Source organism: Phaenicophaeus curvirostris, unplaced genomic scaffold, assembly GCF_032191515.1.
Source record: "Phaenicophaeus curvirostris isolate KB17595 unplaced genomic scaffold, BPBGC_Pcur_1.0 scaffold_338, whole genome shotgun sequence".
Taxonomy (NCBI): Eukaryota; Metazoa; Chordata; class Aves; order Cuculiformes; family Cuculidae; genus Phaenicophaeus; species Phaenicophaeus curvirostris.
The window spans coordinates 92,026-112,922 of NW_027206939.1; the positions used below are offsets into that span (position 1 = coordinate 92,026).

Sequence of the window (20,897 nt, forward strand, 5' to 3'; positions counted from 1 at the left end):
AAAGGGGGGGTCCCTGATACCCTAAAATGGGGAGGGACACCCTGACACCCCGAACGGGGGGGTCTTGACACCCCAAAACGGGGGAAGCCCCCAAAAAGGGGTGGGGGGGGCGGCACCCCACGATGGGGGGGCCCCTGACACCCCAAAATGGGGGGGGTGGGGAACCCCAGGGTCCTCAACTTGACCCCCATTCGTGTCCCCCCTGCCCCCTTGTGCCGTTTAGGGGCCCCCCGCAGCCCCCCCCCACTTTTTAACCCCCCCCCAACTTGAAGTGCAATATTGTCTGTGCCCCCCCCCGTCCCCCCCCCCCGCTTTGCATCGTTGTGATGGAGGAACCAGCCCCCCCCTGCACCCCCAATCTGTAAATACCCCCCTGCACCCCCAATCTGTAAATACCCCCCTGTGCCCCCCCGCCGCCCCCCCCCGCGGCCGCTCAAGCAATAAACCCCCCCTCGCTCGGCCTCGCCTCCGCCTCTGGGGGGGGGGACACCCCAATATCGAGGGGGGGACACCCCAACATTGAGGGGGGCCCCCCCCAGACCCAAAACAACCACGGGGTGGGGCGCAGAAGCGATGATTTTATTTGGCGTTAGCCCAGAATCTTTGGTTTTCAGCCCAAAATTAGGGGGGGGGGGTGTCCCTGAGGGGGGGGGGGGGCACCTAGGGGCCCCCCCTATTTTCTGTACAAAGGTTAAAAAGCACCCCCCCCGGCCCCATAGATCGGGGTGCCCCCCCCCCAGACCCATAGATTGCGCCCCCCCCCACAATGTGGGGTGTGTGTGTGTCCCCCCAAACTGGTCCTGGAGTAAATTGGGGGGGGGGGGGCTACACGGGTATCGGCACGGGTATCGGGATGCGGCTGCTGGGGGGGGGGGGCACCCGTATCTTCTGGGGGGGGTCCTGGGGGGGGAGAGAAAGGGGTCAGGGAGCCTGGGGGGGGGGGCGATTGCACCCCAAAGACCCCCCCAGCCCCAAAGAACACACCCCAAAGACCCCCCCAGACCCATAGAACACACCCCAAAGACCCCCCCAGACCCATAGAACACACCCCAAAGACCCCCCCAGACCCATAGAACACACCCCATGGCCCCCCCAGACCCATATAACACGCCCCATGGCCCCCCCAGACCCACAGAACACGCCCCATGGCCCCCCCAGACCCATAGAACACGCCCCATGGCCCCCCAACCCAGCCCAGACTAGAACACGCCCCATGGCCCCCCCAGACCCACAGAACAACGCCCCCATGGCCCCCTAACCCCACAGAACACACCCCCCAGCCCCCCCCCCAGCCCCCCCATTACCCCCCCAGCCCCATAGAGCCCCCCCTTACCCCCCCTTCATGTGAAGAGGCTGCTGGGGCTGCGCCGGGCCAGGATCTGCTGGAGCTGCCAGAACTGCTCCTCGATCTCCTGGGGGGGCACAGACCCACGGCGTGGGGGGCACTGCGGCCCCCAGACCCCTATTGCCCCCCCCAGCCCCCTACTGCCCCCCAACCGCACCTCATCTGGGGGTCCCAGCCCTCTATTGCCCCCCCCAACCCCCTATTGCCCCCCAACCCACCTCATCTGGGGGTCCCAGCCCCCTATTGCCCCCCCCAGCCCCCTATGGCCCCCCAACCCCACCTCATCTGGGGGTCCCAGCCCTCTATTGCCCCCCCCAGCCCCCTACTGCCCCCCAGATTCGGGGGGTCCCAGCCCCCTGTTGCCCCCCAGCCCCACACTTTTGGGGGGTCGCAGCCCCCCCCCCCCCTCACCTTCAGCCCCTGCAGCGTCTCCTCCAGCCCCTGCAGCTCCTCCGCCAGCCAGGCAGCCTGGGGGGGGGGCAGCGCCAGGGGGGCCCCCCCAACCTCCCCGCCCCGAGACCCCCATTGTGGGGAGCGGGGGCCGTTCGGGGGGGGGCCCTGTGAAGGAGAGAGAGAGAAAGAGGGGGGGGTTACACCCCAAAAATAAAACCCTGTGCCCCCCCAGACCCCCATTGTGGGCAGCGGGGGCCATTGGGGGGGGGTGCTGCGAAGGAGAAAGGGAGAGAAAGTGGGGGGGTTACACCCCAAACCCCCTCCCATGCCCCCCCAGACCCCCCCTGCCCCCCCCATACCTGTGCCCCCCCCCTCGGGGGCGCTGCCCCCCCCGGCCGTCGCTCTCGCTCTCGGCGCCGTCCCCCGCGTCCGACGCTCCTCGGGGTGGGGGGCCGGCCCGGAGCCCCCCCAGGAATCCTCGGGGGGGGACGCGGCCCCGTCACCGGCCCCCCCGGCCCCCGCCGGCAGCAGCTGCTTCAGCGCCGACACTGGGGGCAAAGGGGGCAGAGATGGGGGTCTGGGGGCTCACAGCAGGCTGGGGATCAGGGTTGGGGGGCAGAGATGAGGGTCTGGGGTTCAGAGCAGGGCTGGGGGTCAGGATTGGGGTTCAGGGTTGGGGGTCTGGGGGCTCAGAGCAGGGTTAGGGGTCAAGGTTGGGGGTCTGGGGTCCTCTGGGGTCAGGATTTGGGGGTCTGGGGGCTCAGAGCAGGGCTGGGGGTCAGGGTTGGGGGTCTGGGGGCTCAGAGCAGGGTTAGGGAGCAGGGTTGGGGGTCGGGGGTCCCCTGGGTCAGGATTTGGGGGTCTGGGGGCTCACGGCAGGCTGGGGATCAGGGTTGGGGGGCAGAGATGGGGGTCTGGGGGTTCAGAGCAGGGCTGGGATCAGGGTTGGGGGTCTGGGGTCCCCTGGGGTCAGGATTTGGGGGGTCTGGGGGCTCAGAGCAGGGTTAGGGGTCAGGGTTGGGGGTCGGGGGTCCCCTGGGGTCAGGATTTGGGGTCGGGGGTCCCAGTGGGGGGTCAGGGTCTGGGGTCCCCCCCCTCACCTCGTCGGAGCGCCGAGGCCGCCAGCCCCGCCTCGCCCCCCGCCCAGGTCTGGGGTCTCCCCGGCGCCAGCAGCTCCCGCTCGGCCGCCCCCCCCCGGCGCTCGGGACCCTCCGTCCCCTCCACGGCCCCCGCCTGATCGCGCTCTGGGGGGGCACGGTCAGACCCCCCGACACCCCCAAACCCCCCACAGACCCCACCAAACACCCCCCGACACCCCCAAACACCCCCAGACCCCACCAACCCCCCACAGACCCCCCCAACCCCCACAGACCCCCCCAAACACCCCCCGACACCCCCAAACACCCACAGACCCCCCCAACCCCCACAGACCCCACCAAACACCCCCCGGACACCCCCAGACCCCCCCCCAAACACCCCCCGACACCCCCAGATGCCCCCAAACCCCCCAAACACCCCCGGACACCCCCAAACACCCCAGACCCCCCCAAACCCCCCCCGGACACCCTCAGACACCCCCAAACACCCCCCTGGACACCCCAAACACCCACAGACCCCACCAAACACCCCCAAACACCCCCAGACCCCCCCAAACACCCCCCAGACACCCCCAAACACCCCCTGGACACCCCCAAACACCCACAGACCCCACCAAACACCCCCAAACACCCCCAGACCCCCCCAAACCCCCCCCGGACACCCTCAGACACCCCCAAACACCCCCCGGACACCCCCAAACACCCACAGACCCCACCAACACCCCTGGACACCCCCAAACACCCCAGACCCCCCCAAACACCCCCCAGACACCCCCAAACACCCACAGACCCCACCAACCCCCCCCAAACCTCCCAACCCCCCCCAGACACCCCCAAACGCCCACAGACCCCACCAACCCCCCCAAACAGCCACAGACCCCCCCCAAACACCCCCCTGGACACCCTCAGACACCCACAGACCCCCCCAAACACCTCTCGGACACCCCCAAACACCCACAGACCCCACCAACCCCCCCCAAACACCCCCCAGACACCCCAAACACCCACAGACCCCACCAACCACCCCAAACACCCCCAAACACCCACAGACACCCCCCAAACCCACTGGGACCCCCCAGACACCCCTCAACATCCCCCGGACACCCCCAAATCCACTGGAACCCCCCCAAGACACCCCTCAACATCCCCGGACACCCCCAAATCCACTGGGACCCCCCAGAACCCCCCAAATCCACTGGGACCCCCTGAACCCCCCCAGACAGACACCCCCAAACCCCCCGGATACCCCTCAGACACCCCCAAACACCCTCCGGACACCCCAGGACCCCCAGAACACCCCCTAGAACCCCCGGACACCCCCAAATCCACTGGATCCCCCACAAACACCCCAGCCCCCCCCCCCCCCTCACCGTCCAGGGGCTCCTTCAGGGCCCCCCCGTTTTCCGAGCTGCTCAGCAGGGGCTCCGGTACCCGCTGGGGGGACAAATTGGGGGGGTCAGGGATGGACAGGACCCCCCCCCCAGCACCCCCCAACCAATCAGAGGGGGCTGTGGGACACCCCCCCCCCGCAATGACCCCCCCCTCCTCACCAGAGGGGGCTGGGGGACCCCCCCCCGGGGCGGGGGGGCTTCGCCCACTGGGACCCCGGCAGTTTGAGGGACCCGGCCGTCTCGCTGATCAACGCGCACCAGCTGGGGGGGGGGGGGGGAAAGGGGGGGTCAGCACCCCAAAACCTGCACCCTCCCCCCCCAGCCCCTCCCCCCCAACCCCCAAATCACCCCCCATCCCACCCCTCAACCCCAAACCCCCCCTCCCAATTCCCACCCCCCCCCATTCCCCCCCCCTCGAATCCCACCCCCCCCAATCCCCCGAACCCCAATCCTGCCCCCCCAATTCCCTCAACCCCCCCCAAATCTCACCCCTAATCCCAACCCTGCCCCCCATTCCCACCCCCCCATTCCCAATCCCCCCGAACCCCAATCCTGCCCCCCCAATTCCCTCAAGCCCCCCCAAATCCCACCCCCCCATTCCCAATCCCACCCCCAAACCCCAATCCTGCCCCCCCAATTCCCTCAAGCCCCCCCAAATCCCACCCCCGAACCCCAATCCTGCCCCCCCAATTCCCTCAAGCCCCCCCAAATCCCACCCCCCCATTCCCAATCCCCCCGAACCCCAATCCTGCCCCCCCAATTCCCTCAAGCCCCCCAAATCCCACCCCCCCATTCCCAATCCCACCCCCAAACCCCAATCCTGCCCCCCAATTCCCTCAAGCCCCCCCAAATCCCACCCCCCCATTCCCAATCCCCCAATCCCACCCCCTCAATCCCAATCCAGCCCCCCCAATCCCCTCAAGCCCCCCCAAATCCCACCCCCTCAATCCCAATCCAGCCCCCCCAATCCCCTCAAGCCCCCCCAAATCCCCCCCCCCAATCCCAACCCCCCCCCTCACTTTTTCCTCTCGGCCGGGCTCTGGCCACCAGCTCGTAGATCTGGGCCCCCCCCTCCCAGCTGATGATGATGTAGAAGGCTCGGTGGTCTGGGGGGGGGCAGGGGGGGGAATTTGGGGGGGGCAAAGGGGGGACCCCAGCTCCCCAACACGCTCAGAACACCCCACGGACCCCTAAACCAGCCCCAAACCCCTAAACCAGCCCCCCCTGCACCCCCAACCCCCTGCACCCCAAGAAGAGACCCCCCCGCTCCCCCAAAACAGACCCCACCCCCAGCCCCCGATCCCCTAAAACAGCTCTGCACCCCCAAACCTCCTGCACCCCCACAGCAGACCCCCCCGCCCCGTGCCCCCAAATCGGCTCTACAGCTCTCAACCCAAGCCCTGCACCCCCAAATCGAGGTCTGCACCCCCACATCCAGCCCTGCACCCCCAAATCGAGGTCTGCACCCCCAAATCCAAGCCCTGCACCCCCACATCCAGCTCTGTACCCCCAAATCCACCCCTGTGGCCACCTCACACATCAAGGTCGAGTTGAGCCGGATCACTGGGCTCAGCATCAGCAAACCCCAATCACCCCGCAACCCTCAACCCAAGCTCTGCACCCCCAAATCGAGGTCTGCACCCCCAAATCCAAGCCCTGCACCCCCACATCCAGCTCTGCACCCCCAAATCCACCCCTGTGGCCACCTCACATGCCATGCTGAAGCCAAACTTCATCACCAGGCTCAGCATCAGCAAACCCCAATCGCCTCATAGCCCTCAACCCAAGCCCTGCACCCCCAAATCGAGGTCTGCACCCCCAAATCCAAGCCCTGCACCCCCAAATCCAGCCCCTGCACCCCCAAATCCAGCTCTGCACCCCCAAATCCACCCCTGTGGCCACCTCACACATCAAGGTCGAGCTGAGCCAGATCACTGGGCTCAGCATCAACAAACCCCAATCACCCCACAGCCCTCAACTCAAGCTCTGCACCCCCAAATCGGGGTCTGCACCCCCAAATCCAAGCCCTGCACCCCCACATCCAGCTCTGCACCCCCAAATTCACCCCTGTGGCCACCTCACATGTCATGCTGGAGCCAAGCTGCATCACCAGGCTCAGCATCAGCAAACCCCAATCGCCTCATAGCCCTCAACCCAAGCTCTGCACCCCCAAATCGAGGTCTGCACCCCCAAATCCAGCTATGCACCCCCACATCCAGCTCTGTACCCCCAAATCCACCCCTGTGGCCACCTCACATGCCATGCTGGAGCCAAACTTCATCACCAGGCTCAGCATCAGCAAACCCCAATCGCCCCGCAACCCTCAACTCAAGCTCTGCACCCCGAAATCGAGGTCTGCACCCCCAAATCCAAGCCCTGCACCCCCAAATCCAGCTCTGCACCCCCAAATCCACCCCTGTGGCCACCTCACATGTCAAGGTCGAGCTGAGCCGGATCACTGGGCTCAGCATCAGCAAACCCCAATCGCCCCACAGCCCTCAACTCAAGCTCTGCACCCCGAAATCGAGGTCTGCACCCCCAAATCCAAGCCCTGCACCCCCACATCCAGCTCTGCACCCCCAAATCCACCCCTGTGACCACCTCACACATCAAGGTCGAGCTGAGCCGGATCACTGGGCTCAGCATCAACAAACCCCAATCACCCCACAGCCCTCAACTCAAGCTCTGCACCCCCAAATCGGGGTCTGCACCCCCAAATCCAAGCCCTGCACCCCCAAATCCAGCTCTGCACCCCCAAATCCAGCCCTGTGACCACCTCACACATCAAGGTCGAGCTGAGCCAGATCACTGGGCTCAGCATCAGCAAACCCCAATCACCCCGCAACCCTCAACTCAAGCTCTGCACCCCCAAATCGAGGTCTGCACCCCCAAATCCAAGCCCTGCACCCCCAAATCCAGCTCTGCACCCCCAAATCCACCCCTGTGGCCACCTCACATGTCAAGGTCGAGCTGAGCCGGATCACTGGGCTCAGCATCAGCAAACCCCAATCACCCCGCAACCCTCAACTCAAGCTCTGCACCCCCAAATCGAGGTCTGCACCCCCAAATCCAAGCCCTGCACCCCCAAATCCAGCTCTGCACCCCCAAATCCACCCCTGTGGCCACCTCACACATCAAGATCGAGCTGAGCCGGATCACTGGGCTCAGCATCAGCAAACCCCAATCACCCCACAGCCCTCAACTCAAGCTCTGCACCCCCAAATCGGGGTCTGCACCCCCAAATCCAAGCCCTGCACCCCCACATCCAGCTCTGCACCCCCAAATTCACCCCTGTGGCCACCTCACATGTCATGCTGGAGCCAAGCTGCATCACCAGGCTCAGCATCAGCAAACCCCAATCGCCTCATAGCCCTCAACCCAAGCTCTGCACCCCCAAATCGAGGTCTGCACCCCCAAATCCAGCTATGCACCCCCACATCCAGCTCTGTACCCCCAAATCCACCCCTGTGGCCACCTCACATGCCATGCTGAGCCAAACTTCATCACCAGGCTCAGCATCAGCAAACCCCAATCGCCCCGCAACCCTCAACTCAAGCTCTGCACCCCGAAATCGAGGTCTGCACCCCCAAATCCAAGCCCTGCACCCCCAAATCCAGCTCTGCACCCCCAAATCCACCCCTGTGGCCACCTCACATGTCAAGGTCGAGCTGAGCCGGATCACTGGGCTCAGCATCAGCAAACCCCAATCGCCCCACAGCCCTCAACTCAAGCTCTGCACCCCGAAATCGAGGTCTGCACCCCCAAATCCAAGCCCTGCACCCCCACATCCAGCTCTGCACCCCCAAATCCACCCCTGTGACCACCTCACACATCAAGGTCGAGCTGAGCCGGATCACTGGGCTCAGCATCAACAAACCCCAATCACCCCACAGCCCTCAACTCAAGCTCTGCACCCCGAAATCGGGGTCTGCACCCCCAAATCCAAGCCCTGCACCCCCAAATCCAGCTCTGCACCCCCAAATCCAGCCCTGTGACCACCTCACACATCAAGGTCGAGCTGAGCCAGATCACTGGGCTCAGCATCAGCAAACCCCAATCACCCCGCAACCCTCAACTCAAGCTCTGCACCCCCAAATCGAGGTCTGCACCCCCAAATCCAAGCCCTGCACCCCCAAATCCAGCTCTGCACCCCCAAATCCACCCCTGTGGCCACCTCACATGTCAAGGTCGAGCTGAGCCGGATCACTGGGCTCAGCATCAGCAAACCCCAATCACCCCGCAACCCTCAACTCAAGCTCTGCACCCCCAAATCGAGGTCTGCACCCCCAAATCCAAGCCCTGCACCCCCAAATCCAGCTCTGCACCCCCAAATCCACCCCTGTGGCCACCTCACACATCAAGATCGAGCTGAGCCGGATCACTGGGCTCAGCATCAGCAAACCCCAATCACCCCACAGCCCTCAACTCAAGCTCTGCACCCCCAAATCGGGGTCTGCACCCCCAAATCCAAGCCGTGCACCCCCAATTCCAGCCCTGCACCCCCAAATCCAGCTCTGCACCCCCAAATCCACCCCTGTGGCCACCTCACACATCAAGGTCGAGTTGAGCCGAATCACCAGGCTCAGCATCAGCAAACCCCAATCGCCTCATAGCCCTCAACCCAAGCTCTGCACCCCCAAATCGAGGTCTGCACCCCCAAATCCAGCTATGCACCCCCACATCCAGCTCTGTACCCCCAAATCCACCCCTGTGGCCACCTCACATGCCATGCTGGAGCCAAACTTCATCACCAGGCTCAGCATCAGCAAACCCCAATCGCCCCACAGCCCTCAACTCAAGCTCTGCACCCCGAAATCGAGGTCTGCATCCCCAAATCCAGCCCCTGCACCCTCAAATCTATCTCTGTACCCCCAAATCCACCCCTGTGGCCACCTCACACATCAAGGTCGAGCTGAGCCGGATCACTGGGCTCAGCATCAGCAAACCCCAATCGCCCCACAGCCCTCAACTCAAGCTCTGCACCCCGAAATCGAGGTCTGCACCCCCAAATCCAAGCCCTGCACCCCCAAATCCAGCTCTGCACCCCCAAATCCACCCCTGTGACCACCTCACACATCAAGGTCGAGCTGAGCCAGATCACTGGGCTCAGCATCAGCAAACCCCAATCACCCCGCAACCCTCAACTCAAGCTCTGCACCCCCAAATCGAGGTCTGCACCCCCAAATCCAAGCCCTGCACCCCCACATCCAGCTCTGCACCCCCAAATCCACCCCTGTGGCCACCTCACACATCAAGGTCGAGCTGAGCCGGATCACTGGGCTCAGCATCAGCAAACCCCAATCGCCCCACAGCCCTCAACTCAAGCTCTGCACCCCGAAATCGAGGTCTGCACCCCCAAATCCAAGCCCTGCACCCCCAAATCCAGCTCTGCACCCCCAAATCCACCCCTGTGACCACCTCACACATCAAGGTCGAGCTGAGCCAGATCACTGGGCTCAGCATCAGCAAACCCCAATCACCCCGCAACCCTCAACTCAAGCTCTGCACCCCGAAATCGAGGTCTGCACCCCCAAATCCAAGCCCTGCACCCCCAAATCCAGCTCTGCACCCCCAAATCCACCCCTGTGGCCACCTCACACATCAAGGTCGAGCTGAGCCGGATCACTGGGCTCAGCATCAACAAACCCCAATCACCCCACAGCCCTCAACTCAAGCTCTGCACCCCCAAATCGAGGTCTGCACCCCCAAATCCCAGCCCTGCGCCCCCAAACTCACCCGTGGCCACCTCGCGGGTCATGGCGGAGCTGAGGCGGATGACGGGGCTCAGCATCTGCTTGCCGTCGGGCGCGGGGCTGATGGTTCGGCTGTGGCACCGCAGCACCAGCCGCTCCTCCTGCCGCTGCAGCAGCACCAGCAGGTCGTCCAGCAGCAGCACCTGCACCTCTGGGGGGGTGGGGGGAGCCCCCAAAACCACGGGGTGGGGGGGTCAGGAGGCGAGCGGGGACCCCCAGGCCCCCATCCCGAGCGGCGATTCTCACCCACGGCCTTGTCCCGCGTCAGGCGCCACGTCAGGGGTCCCTCGTGCACCAGGTTCCGCTTGGTGATGTCCATGTTCTGGGGGGCAGGAGGGGGTTCAGGGGGGCTGGGGGGGTCAGGGAAGCGAGGGGGGGTCGGGGGGAGTTGTGGGGGGTCACGGGGGAGCTCGGGGACTCGGGGGAAGGCAGACAGGAGGCGGGGGGCAGGAGCGTTTGGGGGGTCAGGGAGGGGTTGGGGGGCTCAAGGAGGAGCTGGGGGGGGCAAAGTGGGGGTTGGGGGGGTCAGCGGAGGCGTGGGAGATCTGGGGGTTCAGGGGGGAACGTGGGGGGTTCGGGGAAGTTGGGGGTCAGGGGGATTCGGGGAGGTCGGGGGGGATGAGGTGGGAGTTGGGGGTCAGGAGGTTGGAGGGAGATTTAGGGGGTCAGGGAGGAGCTGGGGGGCTCAGGAGAAGTAAGGGGGGGCTCAAGGAAGAGTTGGGGGGCTGAGGTGAGAGTTGGGGGTGAGGGGGGAGTGGGGGAAGCTGGGAGGGGGTGTCAGAGGGGAGTTGGGGGGCTCGGAGGATTTGGAGGGCTCAGAGGGGATTGGGGAGCTCGGGGCGGGGATAGGGGATGATCGGGGGGGCTGAGGGGATATTTGGGGGTGCAGGGGGGTATTTGGGGGTGCGGAGTGGGGGTAGGAGCCCCCCCCTCACCCTGAACTCGCTGAGCAGCGGGTCCGTGCTCTGCTTCAGGTTGGAGAGATCCAAGCGCCGCTGATAATCCTTCAGCTTCTGCCGAGAGAAGGGGGCGGGGGGTGTCAGGGGGTGATTTGGGGTCCCTAGAAGGTTTTGGGGGGGTTCTGAAGGGTTTGGGGGGCTCTTACCATCAGGTTCTCCATGTCCCGCACCTCCTGGTTGACGTGGTTGAGGATCTGGCGGCAGCACTCGGCCGCCTGCTCCACCTTCGCGCGCTCGTCCGCGGCCTCTGCGGGTGGATGGAGGGATCGGGGTGGGAATTTGGGGGGTCTGGGGGGAGTTGGGAGGTTCTGGAGGGGAATTAGGGGGTGTGGGGGGGATCTGAGGCAGTTTGGGGGTGTCTGGAGGGCTCAGGGAGGAGTTGGGGGGCTGCACTTGGCCGCCTGCTCCACCTTCGCGCGCTCGTCCGCGGCCTCTGTGGGTGGATGGAGGGATTGGGGTGGGAATTTGGGGGGTCTGGGGGGAGTTGGGAGGTTCTGGAGGGGAATTAGGGGGTGTGGGGGGGATCTGAGGGGGTTTGGGGGTGTCTGGAGGCCTCAGGGAGGAGTTGGGGGGCTGCACTTGGCCGCCTGCTCCACCTTCGCGTGCTCGTCCGCGGCCTCTGTGGGTGGATGGAGGGATTGGGGTGGGAATTTGGGGGGTCTGGGGGGAGTTGGGAGGTTCTGGAGAGGAATTGGGGGGTGTGGGGGGGGATCTGAGGGGGTTTGGGGGTGTCTGGAGGGCTCAGGGAGGAGTTGGGGGGCTGCACTCGGCCTCCTGCTCCACCTCGGTGCAGCCTCTGCGGGTAGACATAGGGACTAGGCGGGGATTGGGGGGTCTGGGGGTGTCCTGGGGGGGGGGTTGGGGGTGTCTGTGGGTTTTTGGGGTGTCTGGGGGCCCCCCATCGCGCTCACCCGTGCACTTGGTGATGCTGTGCAGCAGCAGCGGGTACTTGGTGAGTCGCTGCATCTCGGTGGGGATGATGTCGCGCAGCTGCAGGCGGCGGCATCGCGGTTGGCTCTCGGCTTCCTGGGGGGGGGACACAACGAAATGGGGGGGTCCTGAGCAGAAATTGGGGGGTTCTAGGTAGAAATTGGGGGGCTGAGGGGATCCTGGAGGCCTGGAGGAGGCAGGGATTGGGGGGGATGGAGGTTGGATCTTGGCTTCCTGGGGTGGGGGGTGGAAATAGGGGGGTTTGGGGGGGTCCTGAGGAGAAATTGAGGGGCTGGGGGGGTCTATGGGGGGTCCTGGGGAGAAACTGGGGGTCTGGGGGGGGTCCTGAGGAGAAATTGGGGGTCTGGGGGGGTCTAGGATGGGTCCTGGAGGCCTGGAGGAGGGGGGGATTGGGGGGCTGGAGGCTTCTTGGTGGGGGGACAACAAAATGGGGGGTCTGGGGGATCTGGGGGTCCCAGGAATCTGTAGAGGGGGGCTGGGGGAAATGGGGGGGTGCTGGAGGGTCTGTAGAGGGGGATCTAGGGGTGAATCTGGGGGTCCTGGGGGGCTACAGGGGGTCTGGGGGGGAATCAAGGGGTGCTGGAGCACCTGTAGAGGGGTGTCTGGAGATGAATCTGGGGGTCCTGGGGGTCTGGGGGGGGAATCTGGGGGTCCTGGGGGGCTACGGGGGGTCCTGGGGATCTGTAGAGGGGGGGCTGGGGGGAAATGTGGGGGTCCTGGGAGGGGACTGGGGGGAATTTTGGGGTCCTGGGGATCTGCAGAGGGAGGTTTGTAGGGGAATCTGGGGGTCTGGGGGGGAATCCGGGGGTCCTGGGGTGCTATGGGGGGTCTGGGGGGCTATGGGGGGACCCGTGTGGGGAAACTGTGGGTCCCGGGGTCTCTTTTTTTTGGGGGGGCACCTGTATGAACTGGCTGAAGCGCGCGTCCTTGCGCTGCTTGGCCTTGAGCTGCTCCAGCGCGAAGGACTGGCGGCTGCAGAACCGCGCCGAGATCTTCTGGAACCAGCTGCCCTCGGTGCCCTCGAACTGCGGCCGCCGCGGCGTCACGAACCCGCTCCCGACGGCCCCGCGGGCCCCGGCGCGGCGCACGGACGGCTGCCGAGCCCGCACGCTCCCTGCACGCTCCCTGCACGCTCCCTGATGCTCCCTGCACGCTCCCACGCATCCCACACGCTCCCTGCATGCGCTCTGGGGTCCTGCACGCTCCTTGCATGCTCCCTGCACACATTCTTGGATCCCACACGCTCCCTGCATGCGCTCTCGGATCCCGCACGCTCCCTGGATGCTCCCTGCATGCGCTCTGGGGTCCTACATGCTCCCTGCATGTACTCTGGGGTCCTGCACGCTCCCTGGATGCTCCCTGCACGCGTTCTCGGATCCCGCACGCTCCCTGGATGCTCCCTGGATGCTCCCTGCACGCTCCCACGCATCCCACACGCTCCCTGCATGCGCTCTGGGGTCCTGCAAGCTCTCTGCATGCTCCCTGCATGTACTCTGGGGTCCTGCACACTCCCTGGATGCTCCCTGCACGCATTCTTGGATCCTGCACGCTCCCTGGATGCTCCCTGCAGGCATTCTTGGATCCCGCATGGTCCCTGCATGCGCTCTGGGGTCCTGCAAGCTCCCTGCATGCTCCCTGCACACATTCTTGGATCCCACATGCTCCCTGCATGCGCTCTCGGATCCTGCACGCTCCCTGCATGCTCCCTGGATGCTCCCTGCACGCTCCCACGCATCCCGCATGCTCCCTGCATGCGCTCTGGGGTCCTGCATCCTCCCTGCATGCTCCCTGCATCCTCCCTGTACACATTCTTGGATCCCACATGCTCCCTGCATGTGCTCTCGGATCTTGCAAGCTCCTTGCATGCTCCCTGCACGCTCCCACGCATCCCACACGCTCCCTGCACGCGCTCTCAGATCCTGCACACTCCCTGCACACTCCCTGCAGGCATTCTTGGATCCCACACGCTCCCTGCATGCGCTCTGGGGTCCTGCAAGCCCCCTGCACACTCCCTGCACACATTCTTGGATCCCACATGCTCCCTGCATGCACTCTCGGATCCTGCAAGCTCCCTGCACACTCCCTGCAGGCATTCTTGGATCCCACATGCTCCCTGTATGCACTCTCGGATCCTGCACGCTCCCTGCATGCTCCCTGATGCTCCCTGCACGCTCCCACGCATCCCACACGCTCCCTGCATGCGCTCTGGGGTCCTGCACGCTCCTTGCATGCTCCCTGCACACATTCTTGGATCCCACACGCTCCCTGCATGCGCTCTCGGATCCCGCACGCTCCCTGGATGCTCCCTGCATGCGCTCTGGGGTCCTACATGCTCCCTGCATGTACTCTGGGGTCCTGCACGCTCCCTGGATGCTCCCTGCACGCGTTCTCGGATCCCGCACGCTCCCTGGATGCTCCCTGGATGCTCCCTGCACGCTCCCACGCATCCCACACGCTCCCTGCATGCGCTCTGGGGTCCTGCAAGCTCTCTGCATGCTCCCTGCATGTACTCTGGGGTCCTGCACACTCCCTGGATGCTCCCTGCACGCATTCTTGGATCCTGCACGCTCCCTGGATGCTCCCTGCAGGCATTCTTGGATCCCGCATGGTCCCTGCATGCGCTCTGGGGTCCTGCAAGCTCCCTGCATGCTCCCTGCACACATTCTTGGATCCCACATGCTCCCTGCATGTGCTCTCGGATCCTGCAAGCTCCCTGGATGCTCCCTGGATGCTCCCTGCACGCTCCCACGCATCCCACACGCTCCCTGCATGCACTCTGGGGTCCTGCAAGCTCCCTGCGTGCTCCCTGCACACTCCCTGCAGGCATTCTTGGATCCCGCACGCTCCCTGCATGCGCTCTCGGATCTTGCAAGCTCCTTGCATGCTCCCTGCACGCTCCCACGCATCCCACACGCTCTCTGCACGCGCTCTCAGATCCCGCACACTCCCTGCACACTCCCTGCATGCTCCCTGCACACTCCCTGCAGGCATTCTTGGATCCCACACGCTCCCTGCACGCACTCCGGGGTCCTGCATGCTCCCTGGATGCTCCCTGCATGCATTCTCGGATCCCGCACACTCCCTGGATGCTACCTGCATGTGCTCTCGGATCCTGCAAGCTCCCTGCATGCTCCCTGGATGCTCCCTGCACGCTCCCACGCATCCCGCATGCTCCCTGCAGGCACTCTGGGATCCTGCACGCTCCCTGCATGCTCCAAGCACGCATTCTTGGATCCTGCACGCTCCCTGGATGCTCCCTGCAGGCATTCTTGGATCCCGCATGGTCCCTGCATGCACTCTGGGGTCCTGCATCCTCCCTGCATGCTCCCTGCATCCTCCCTGCACGCATTCTTGGATCCCACACGCTCCCTGCATGCACTCTGGGGTCCTGCATCCTCCCTGCATGCTCCCTGCATCCTCCCTGCACGCATTCTTGGATCCCACATGCTCCCTGCATGCGCTCTCGGATCTTGCAAGCTCCTTGCATGCTCCCTGCACGCTCCCACGCATCCCACACGCTCCCTGCACGCGCTCTCAGATCCTGCACACTCCCTGCAAACTCCCTGCATGCTCCCTGCACACTCCCTGCAGGCATTCTTGGATCCCACACGCTCCCTGCATGCACTCTGGGGTCCTGCAAGCTCCCTGCATGCTCCCTGGATGCTCCCTGCACGCTCCCACGCATCCCACACGCTCCCTGTATGCACTCTCAGATCCTGCACGCTCCCTGCATGCTCCCTGCATGCTCCCTGCATGCATTCTTGGATCCTGCACGCTCCCTGCATGCGCTTTTGGATCCTGCATGCTCCCTGCACGCTCCCACGCATCCCACACGCTCCCTGCATGCGCTCTGGGGTCCTGCAAGCTCCCTGCGTGCTCCCTGCACACTCCCTGCAGGCATTCTTGGATCCCACATGCTCCCTGCATGCGCTCTCGGATCTTGCAAGCTCCTTGCATGTTCCCTGCACGCTCCCACGCATCCCACACGCTCTCTGCAGGCACTCTGGGATCCTGCACGCTCCCTGCACGCTCCCTGGATGCTCCCTGCACGCATTCTTGGATCCCGCATGGTCCCTGCATGCACGCTGGGGTCCTGCAAGCTTCCTGCATGCTCCCTGCACACTCCCTGCAGGCATTCTCGGATCCTGCACGCACCCTGCATGCTCCCTGGATGCTCCCTGCACGCTCCCACGCATCCCACACACTCCCTGCAGGCACTCTGGGGTCCTGCACGCTCCCTGCACGCTCCCTGCAGGCATTTCTCAGATCCTGCACGTTCCCTGCACGCGGTCTTGGATCCTGCACACTCCCTGGATGCTCCCTGCAGGCATTCTTGGGTCTCGCATGGTCCCTGCATGCGCTCTGGGGTCCTGCATCCTCCCTGCACGCTCCCTGCATGCATTCCCGGATCCTGCACGCTCCCTGCATGCTCCCAAGCATCCCGCATGCTCCCAGCACCTCACAGCGGCTTGAACCCAGCCCTGCACGTGCTCCGCACGCTCCCTGCACGCTCCCAGCACCTTGTGTTGCTTCAATCCCCCTCCTGGCAGCCCCGCATGCTCCCTGCACGCTCCCTGCACGCTCCCAGCACCCTGCACTGGTTCAAACCCCCTCCTAGCAGCCCCGCACGCTCCCAGCTCCCCGCACGCTCACCCTGGCGAGCAGCACGTCCCCGATGGCGTCGATGACGTAGCCGCTCTCCTCCCGCAGCCTCTTCAGGCTGTCGAGGAACAGGGCTGCAGCAGAAAAGCGGGGTTGTGGTTCGCTTTAGGGGGGGGTGTGTGTGTGTCCCCCCTAAATCTTTGGGGGCCCCCCCGGACTCACTGTGCACCTCGACCAGGTCCTCGAGGCTGGGGAAGATGTTGGCGAGCTCCTGCTCGTCGAAGAAGCCCTCGCGCAGCATCGGCTGGTAGAAGAGCTCCAGCAGCACCCGCAGCATCCGCACGTGCGCGTGCTCCGTCAGGAACAGCTCTGGGGGGGGAAAGGGGGGGTCAGGGGGGGCTGGGGGGGGGGCCTGGGGGGTGGGGGGTCCTGAGAGCATCACGGTGGGGGTCCCAGAGGGCTGTAAAGAAGGTTAGGGGAGTCCTGGGGTGCAGTCAGAGGGTCCTGGGGTGAGGAGGGAGGGGGAATGAGGGGGGAGTGAGGGCCTGGGGAGGGGGAACTGGGGGTGGGGAGGGGTCCTGGGGGGTCATGGTGTGGGGGGGGGGTCCTGAGAGCATCAGGGTGGGGGTCCCAGAGGGCTGTAAAGGAGGTTAGGGGGGTCTTGAGGTGCAGTCAGAGGGTCCTGGGGCGAGGAGGGAGGGGGAATGAGCGGGGAGTGAGGGCCTGGGGAGGGGGAACAGGGGTTGGAGGGGGGTCATGGGGGTCTGGGGGGGGTCATGGTGTGGGGGGGGGTCCTGAGAGCATCAGGGTGGGGGTCCCAGAGGGCTGTAAAGGAGGTTAGGGGGGTCTTGAGGTGCAGTCAGAGGGTCCTGGGGAGAGGAGGGAGGGGGGATCAGGGGGGAGTGAGGGCCTGGGAGGGGGAACTGGGGGTGAGGGGGGGTCCTGGGGGGAGTCCTGGGGGTCTGGGGGGGGTCCTGGGGGGGGCCTTGGGGGTGGGGGGTCCTGAGAGCATCAGGGTGGGGGTCCCGGAGAGCTGTAAAGGAGGTGGGGGGGGGTCTTGGGGCACAGAGGGAGGGGGGATGGGGGAGGAGTGAGGTCCTGGGAGGGGGAACTGGGGGTGAGGGGGGGTCCTGGGGGTCCTGGGGGGGTCATGGTGTGGGGGGGGGTCCTGAGAGCATCAGGGTGGGGGTCCCGGAGGGCTGTAAAGGAGGTTAGGGGGGTCCTGGGGTGCAGTGAGAGGGTCCTGGGGAGAGGAGGGAGGGGGAATGAGGGGGGAGTGAGGGCCTGGGGAGGGGGAACAGGGGGTGGAGGGGGGGTCCTGGGGGTCTGGGGGGTTTTGGGGGTCCCGGGGGGTCCTGGTGGGGGGTCAAGATGATGAGGGGGGGGTCCTGGGGGGTTTGGGGGGGTCCTGGGGAGGATGGGAGGGATCTGGGGAGGATGCTGAGATTGTGGGTTGATGAGGGGGGTGGGGGGTTTGGGGGGGTCTGGGTGTGGTTTTGGGGTTCCGGGGGGTCCTGGTGGGGGGTCAAGATGATGAGGGGGGGTGGGGGGTCAAGATAATGAGGGGGGGGTGGTCCTGGGGAGTTTGGGCTGGGGGGTCCTGGGGAGGATGGGAGGGATTCGGGGAGGATGCTGAGATTGTGGGTTGATGGGGGGGGGGGGGTGTGGTTTTGGGGGGTCTGGGGGTGGTTTTGGGGTCCCGGGGGGGTCCCCACTGACCGTTGATGACCTCTTGCCGCTTGACCTCGCTCTTCTTCAGCCTGAGGAGTGCGTCGGGGGCCGCGAGCTGCCGCCAGGCCGGCGGCTCCAGCTCCAGCTCCGACACGCGCGGCTCAGTCTCCTCAGACTGGGGAGGCAGAAAGGACTGCGGGGGGTCGCCCCCCCCCGGCCCCCCCGGCTCCAGGCTGCGGGGACAGGGGGGGTCAGCACCCCAAAACACCCCCCACACCACCCTGGGAGGGGATTCAGGGGGTCCTGGCCCCTCACACCACCCTGGGAGGGGATTTGGGGGGGCCCCCCCATCCCAAACCCCTCTCTGAGGTGATTTTGGGGAGCCCCCCCCATCCCAAATCCCTCTCTGGGGTGATTTTGGGGAGCCCCCCAATCTCAAATCCCAGCTTGGGGAGCCCCCCCCAGCCCAAACCCCTCTCTGAGGTGATTTTGGGGAGCCCCCCCCATCCCAAACCCCTCTCTGGGGTGATTTAAGGGAGCCCCCCCACCCCAACCTCCTCTCTGAGGTGATTTTGGGGAACCCCCCCACCCCAAACCCCTCACTGAGGTGATTTGGGGGGGGCCCCCTACTCCTTGGGGTGGGGTGGGTGTTTTTGGGGTGCCCCCCCCTCTTTAGCAGATGGTTTTTGGGGTGTTATTGAGATGGTTTTTGGGGTGTTTTTAAGATTTTTTGGGATGTTTTTTGGGGTGTTTTTGGGGTGTTTTGGGGTGTTTTTGGGGTGTTTTTGGGGTGTTCCAGAGATTTTTTGGGATGTTTTTTGGGGTGTTTTTGGGGTGTTTTGGGGTGTTTTTGGGGTGTTTTTGGGGTGTTTTTGGGGTGTTCCAGAGATTTTTTGGGATGTTTTTTGGGGTGTTTTGGGGTGTTCCTGAGATTTTTTTTTTTTGAGGGATTTTTTGAGGGATTTTTAGGAGCGTTTTGGGGTGTTTTGGGGTGTGTTTTGGGGTGTTTTTTGGGGTGTTTTGGGGTGCTCTTGAGATTTTTTTGAGGTATTTTTAGGGGCATTTTGGGGTGCTCCCGAGAATTTTTTTTGAGGTTTTTTTTTTTTTAGATATTTTTAGGAGCGTTTTGGGGTGTTGTTGAGATATTTTTGGGGTACTTTTAGGAGTGTTTAGGGGTGTTTTTTGGGGTGCTCCTGAGATATTTTTTTTGGGGTTTGGGGTGCTCTCGAGAGCCTTTTCAGGTGCTTTGGGGGTGGGTTTTGAGGCGTTTTGGGGCGTTTTTGGGGCGCCCCCCCCCCCCCGATTTTTTTTTGAGGGGGGGGTACGCGTTTCGGGGTGCCCCCCCACCTACGTGGGGTGCGGGCGGGGGGCCCCCTCGTCGGGGCGCGGGGCCTGCAGGTCGACGTCGCTGCGGGAGCGCGGCTGCTTCCCCCGGGGCCGCGCTGCGAGCGCCTCCGATCCGCCACGCGCAGGCTCTCCGAGCGCCCCAGCCTCCCGGGGAGCCTGAGGGGGCACCCCAAAACACGGGGGGGGGCGGGGGGGGCACCCCAAAGCCGGAGCGAGGCGGGGAGGGGAGGCCAGGGATGCGGGAGGTGCAGGACGGATGCAGGAGGGTGCGGAGAAGGAGCGGGCAGGGGGCACCCCCGAAACAAGGGGGGGCACCCCGAAAAAAAGGACACGGGGGGCACCCCGAAAAAAAGGACACGGGGGCAGGGGGGGCAGGATGGGGGGGTGCGGGGGGTGCAGGGGGTGAAGGATGTGGGGATGCAGGGGGTGCAGGGGGTGAAGGATATTGGGGTGCAGGGGGTGCAGGGGGTTCAGGGGGTGCAGGGGATCAGGATGTGGGGTGCACGGGGTGCAGGGGGTGAAGGACGTGGGGGTGCAGGGGGTGCAGGGAGTGAAGGATGTGGGGATGCAGGGGGTGCAGGGGGGCAGGGGGTGCAGGATGTGGGGGTGCAGGGGGTGCAGGGGTGAAGGATGTTGGGGTACAGGGGGCGAAGGGTGTGCAGGGGGTGCAGGATGTGGGGGTGCAGGGGGTGGAGGGGGGGAAGGGGGTGCAGGGGGTGAAGGATATTGGGGTGCAGGGGGTGCAGGGGGTGCAGGGGATGCAGGGGGTGAAGGATGTGGGGGTGCAGGGGGTGGAGGATGTGGGGGTGCAGGGGGTGCAGGGGGTTCAGGGGGTGCAGGATGTGGGGGTGCAAGGAGTGAAGGGGGTGCAGAGGGTGAAGGGGGTGGAGGATGTGGGGGTGCAGGGGGTGCAGGGGGTGGAGGATGTGGGGGTGCAAGGGGTGGAGGATGTGGGGGTGCAGGGGGTGCGTGATGTGGGGGTGAAAGGGGTTCAGGGGGTACAGAGGGTGAAGGATGTGGGGGTGCAGGGTGTGGAGGATGTGGGGGTGCAAGGGGTGGAGGATGTGGGGGTGCAGGGGGGGAAGGGGGTGCAGGGGGGAAGGATATTGGGGGGCAGGGGGTGCAGAGTGTGAAGGATGTGGGGGTGCAGGGGGTGAAGGATATTGGGGTGCAGGGGGGAAGGATGTGGGGGTGCAGGGGTGAAGGGGTGCAGGATATGGGGGTGCAGGGAGTGAAGGGGGTGCAGAGGGTGAAAGGGGTGCAGGATGTGGGGGTGCAGGGGGTGAAGGATGTGGGGGTGCAGGGGGTGCGGGGGGTGCAGGGGGGAAGGATGTGGGGGTGCAGGGGGTGCGGGGGGTGCAGAGAGAGGGGAAGGATGTGGGGGTGCA

The 20,897-nt window shown here is 65.1% G+C and overlaps 1 protein-coding gene across 1 annotated transcript; it reads right to left on the minus strand.

Moving 5' to 3' along the window:
- Positions 1–840: 840 nt before the first annotated feature.
- On the minus strand, positions 841–20,001 carry ARHGEF1 (Rho guanine nucleotide exchange factor 1; the record flags this gene model as incomplete). The annotated part of the gene is given in 20 exon segments (XM_069882796.1): positions 841–900; positions 1,334–1,412; positions 1,757–1,903; positions 1,963–2,009; positions 2,098–2,286; positions 2,839–2,982; positions 4,206–4,273; positions 4,386–4,487; positions 5,246–5,261; positions 5,264–5,332; positions 9,963–10,130; positions 10,226–10,301; positions 10,915–10,992; positions 11,085–11,185; positions 11,850–11,964; positions 12,789–12,914; positions 16,543–16,625; positions 16,714–16,860; positions 18,211–18,395; positions 19,514–20,001. Coding segments are annotated over 19 exon segments (2,421 nt in total), but the record flags the coding sequence as incomplete, so codon positions are not given.
- Between the last annotated feature and the right edge of the window lie 896 nt (positions 20,002–20,897).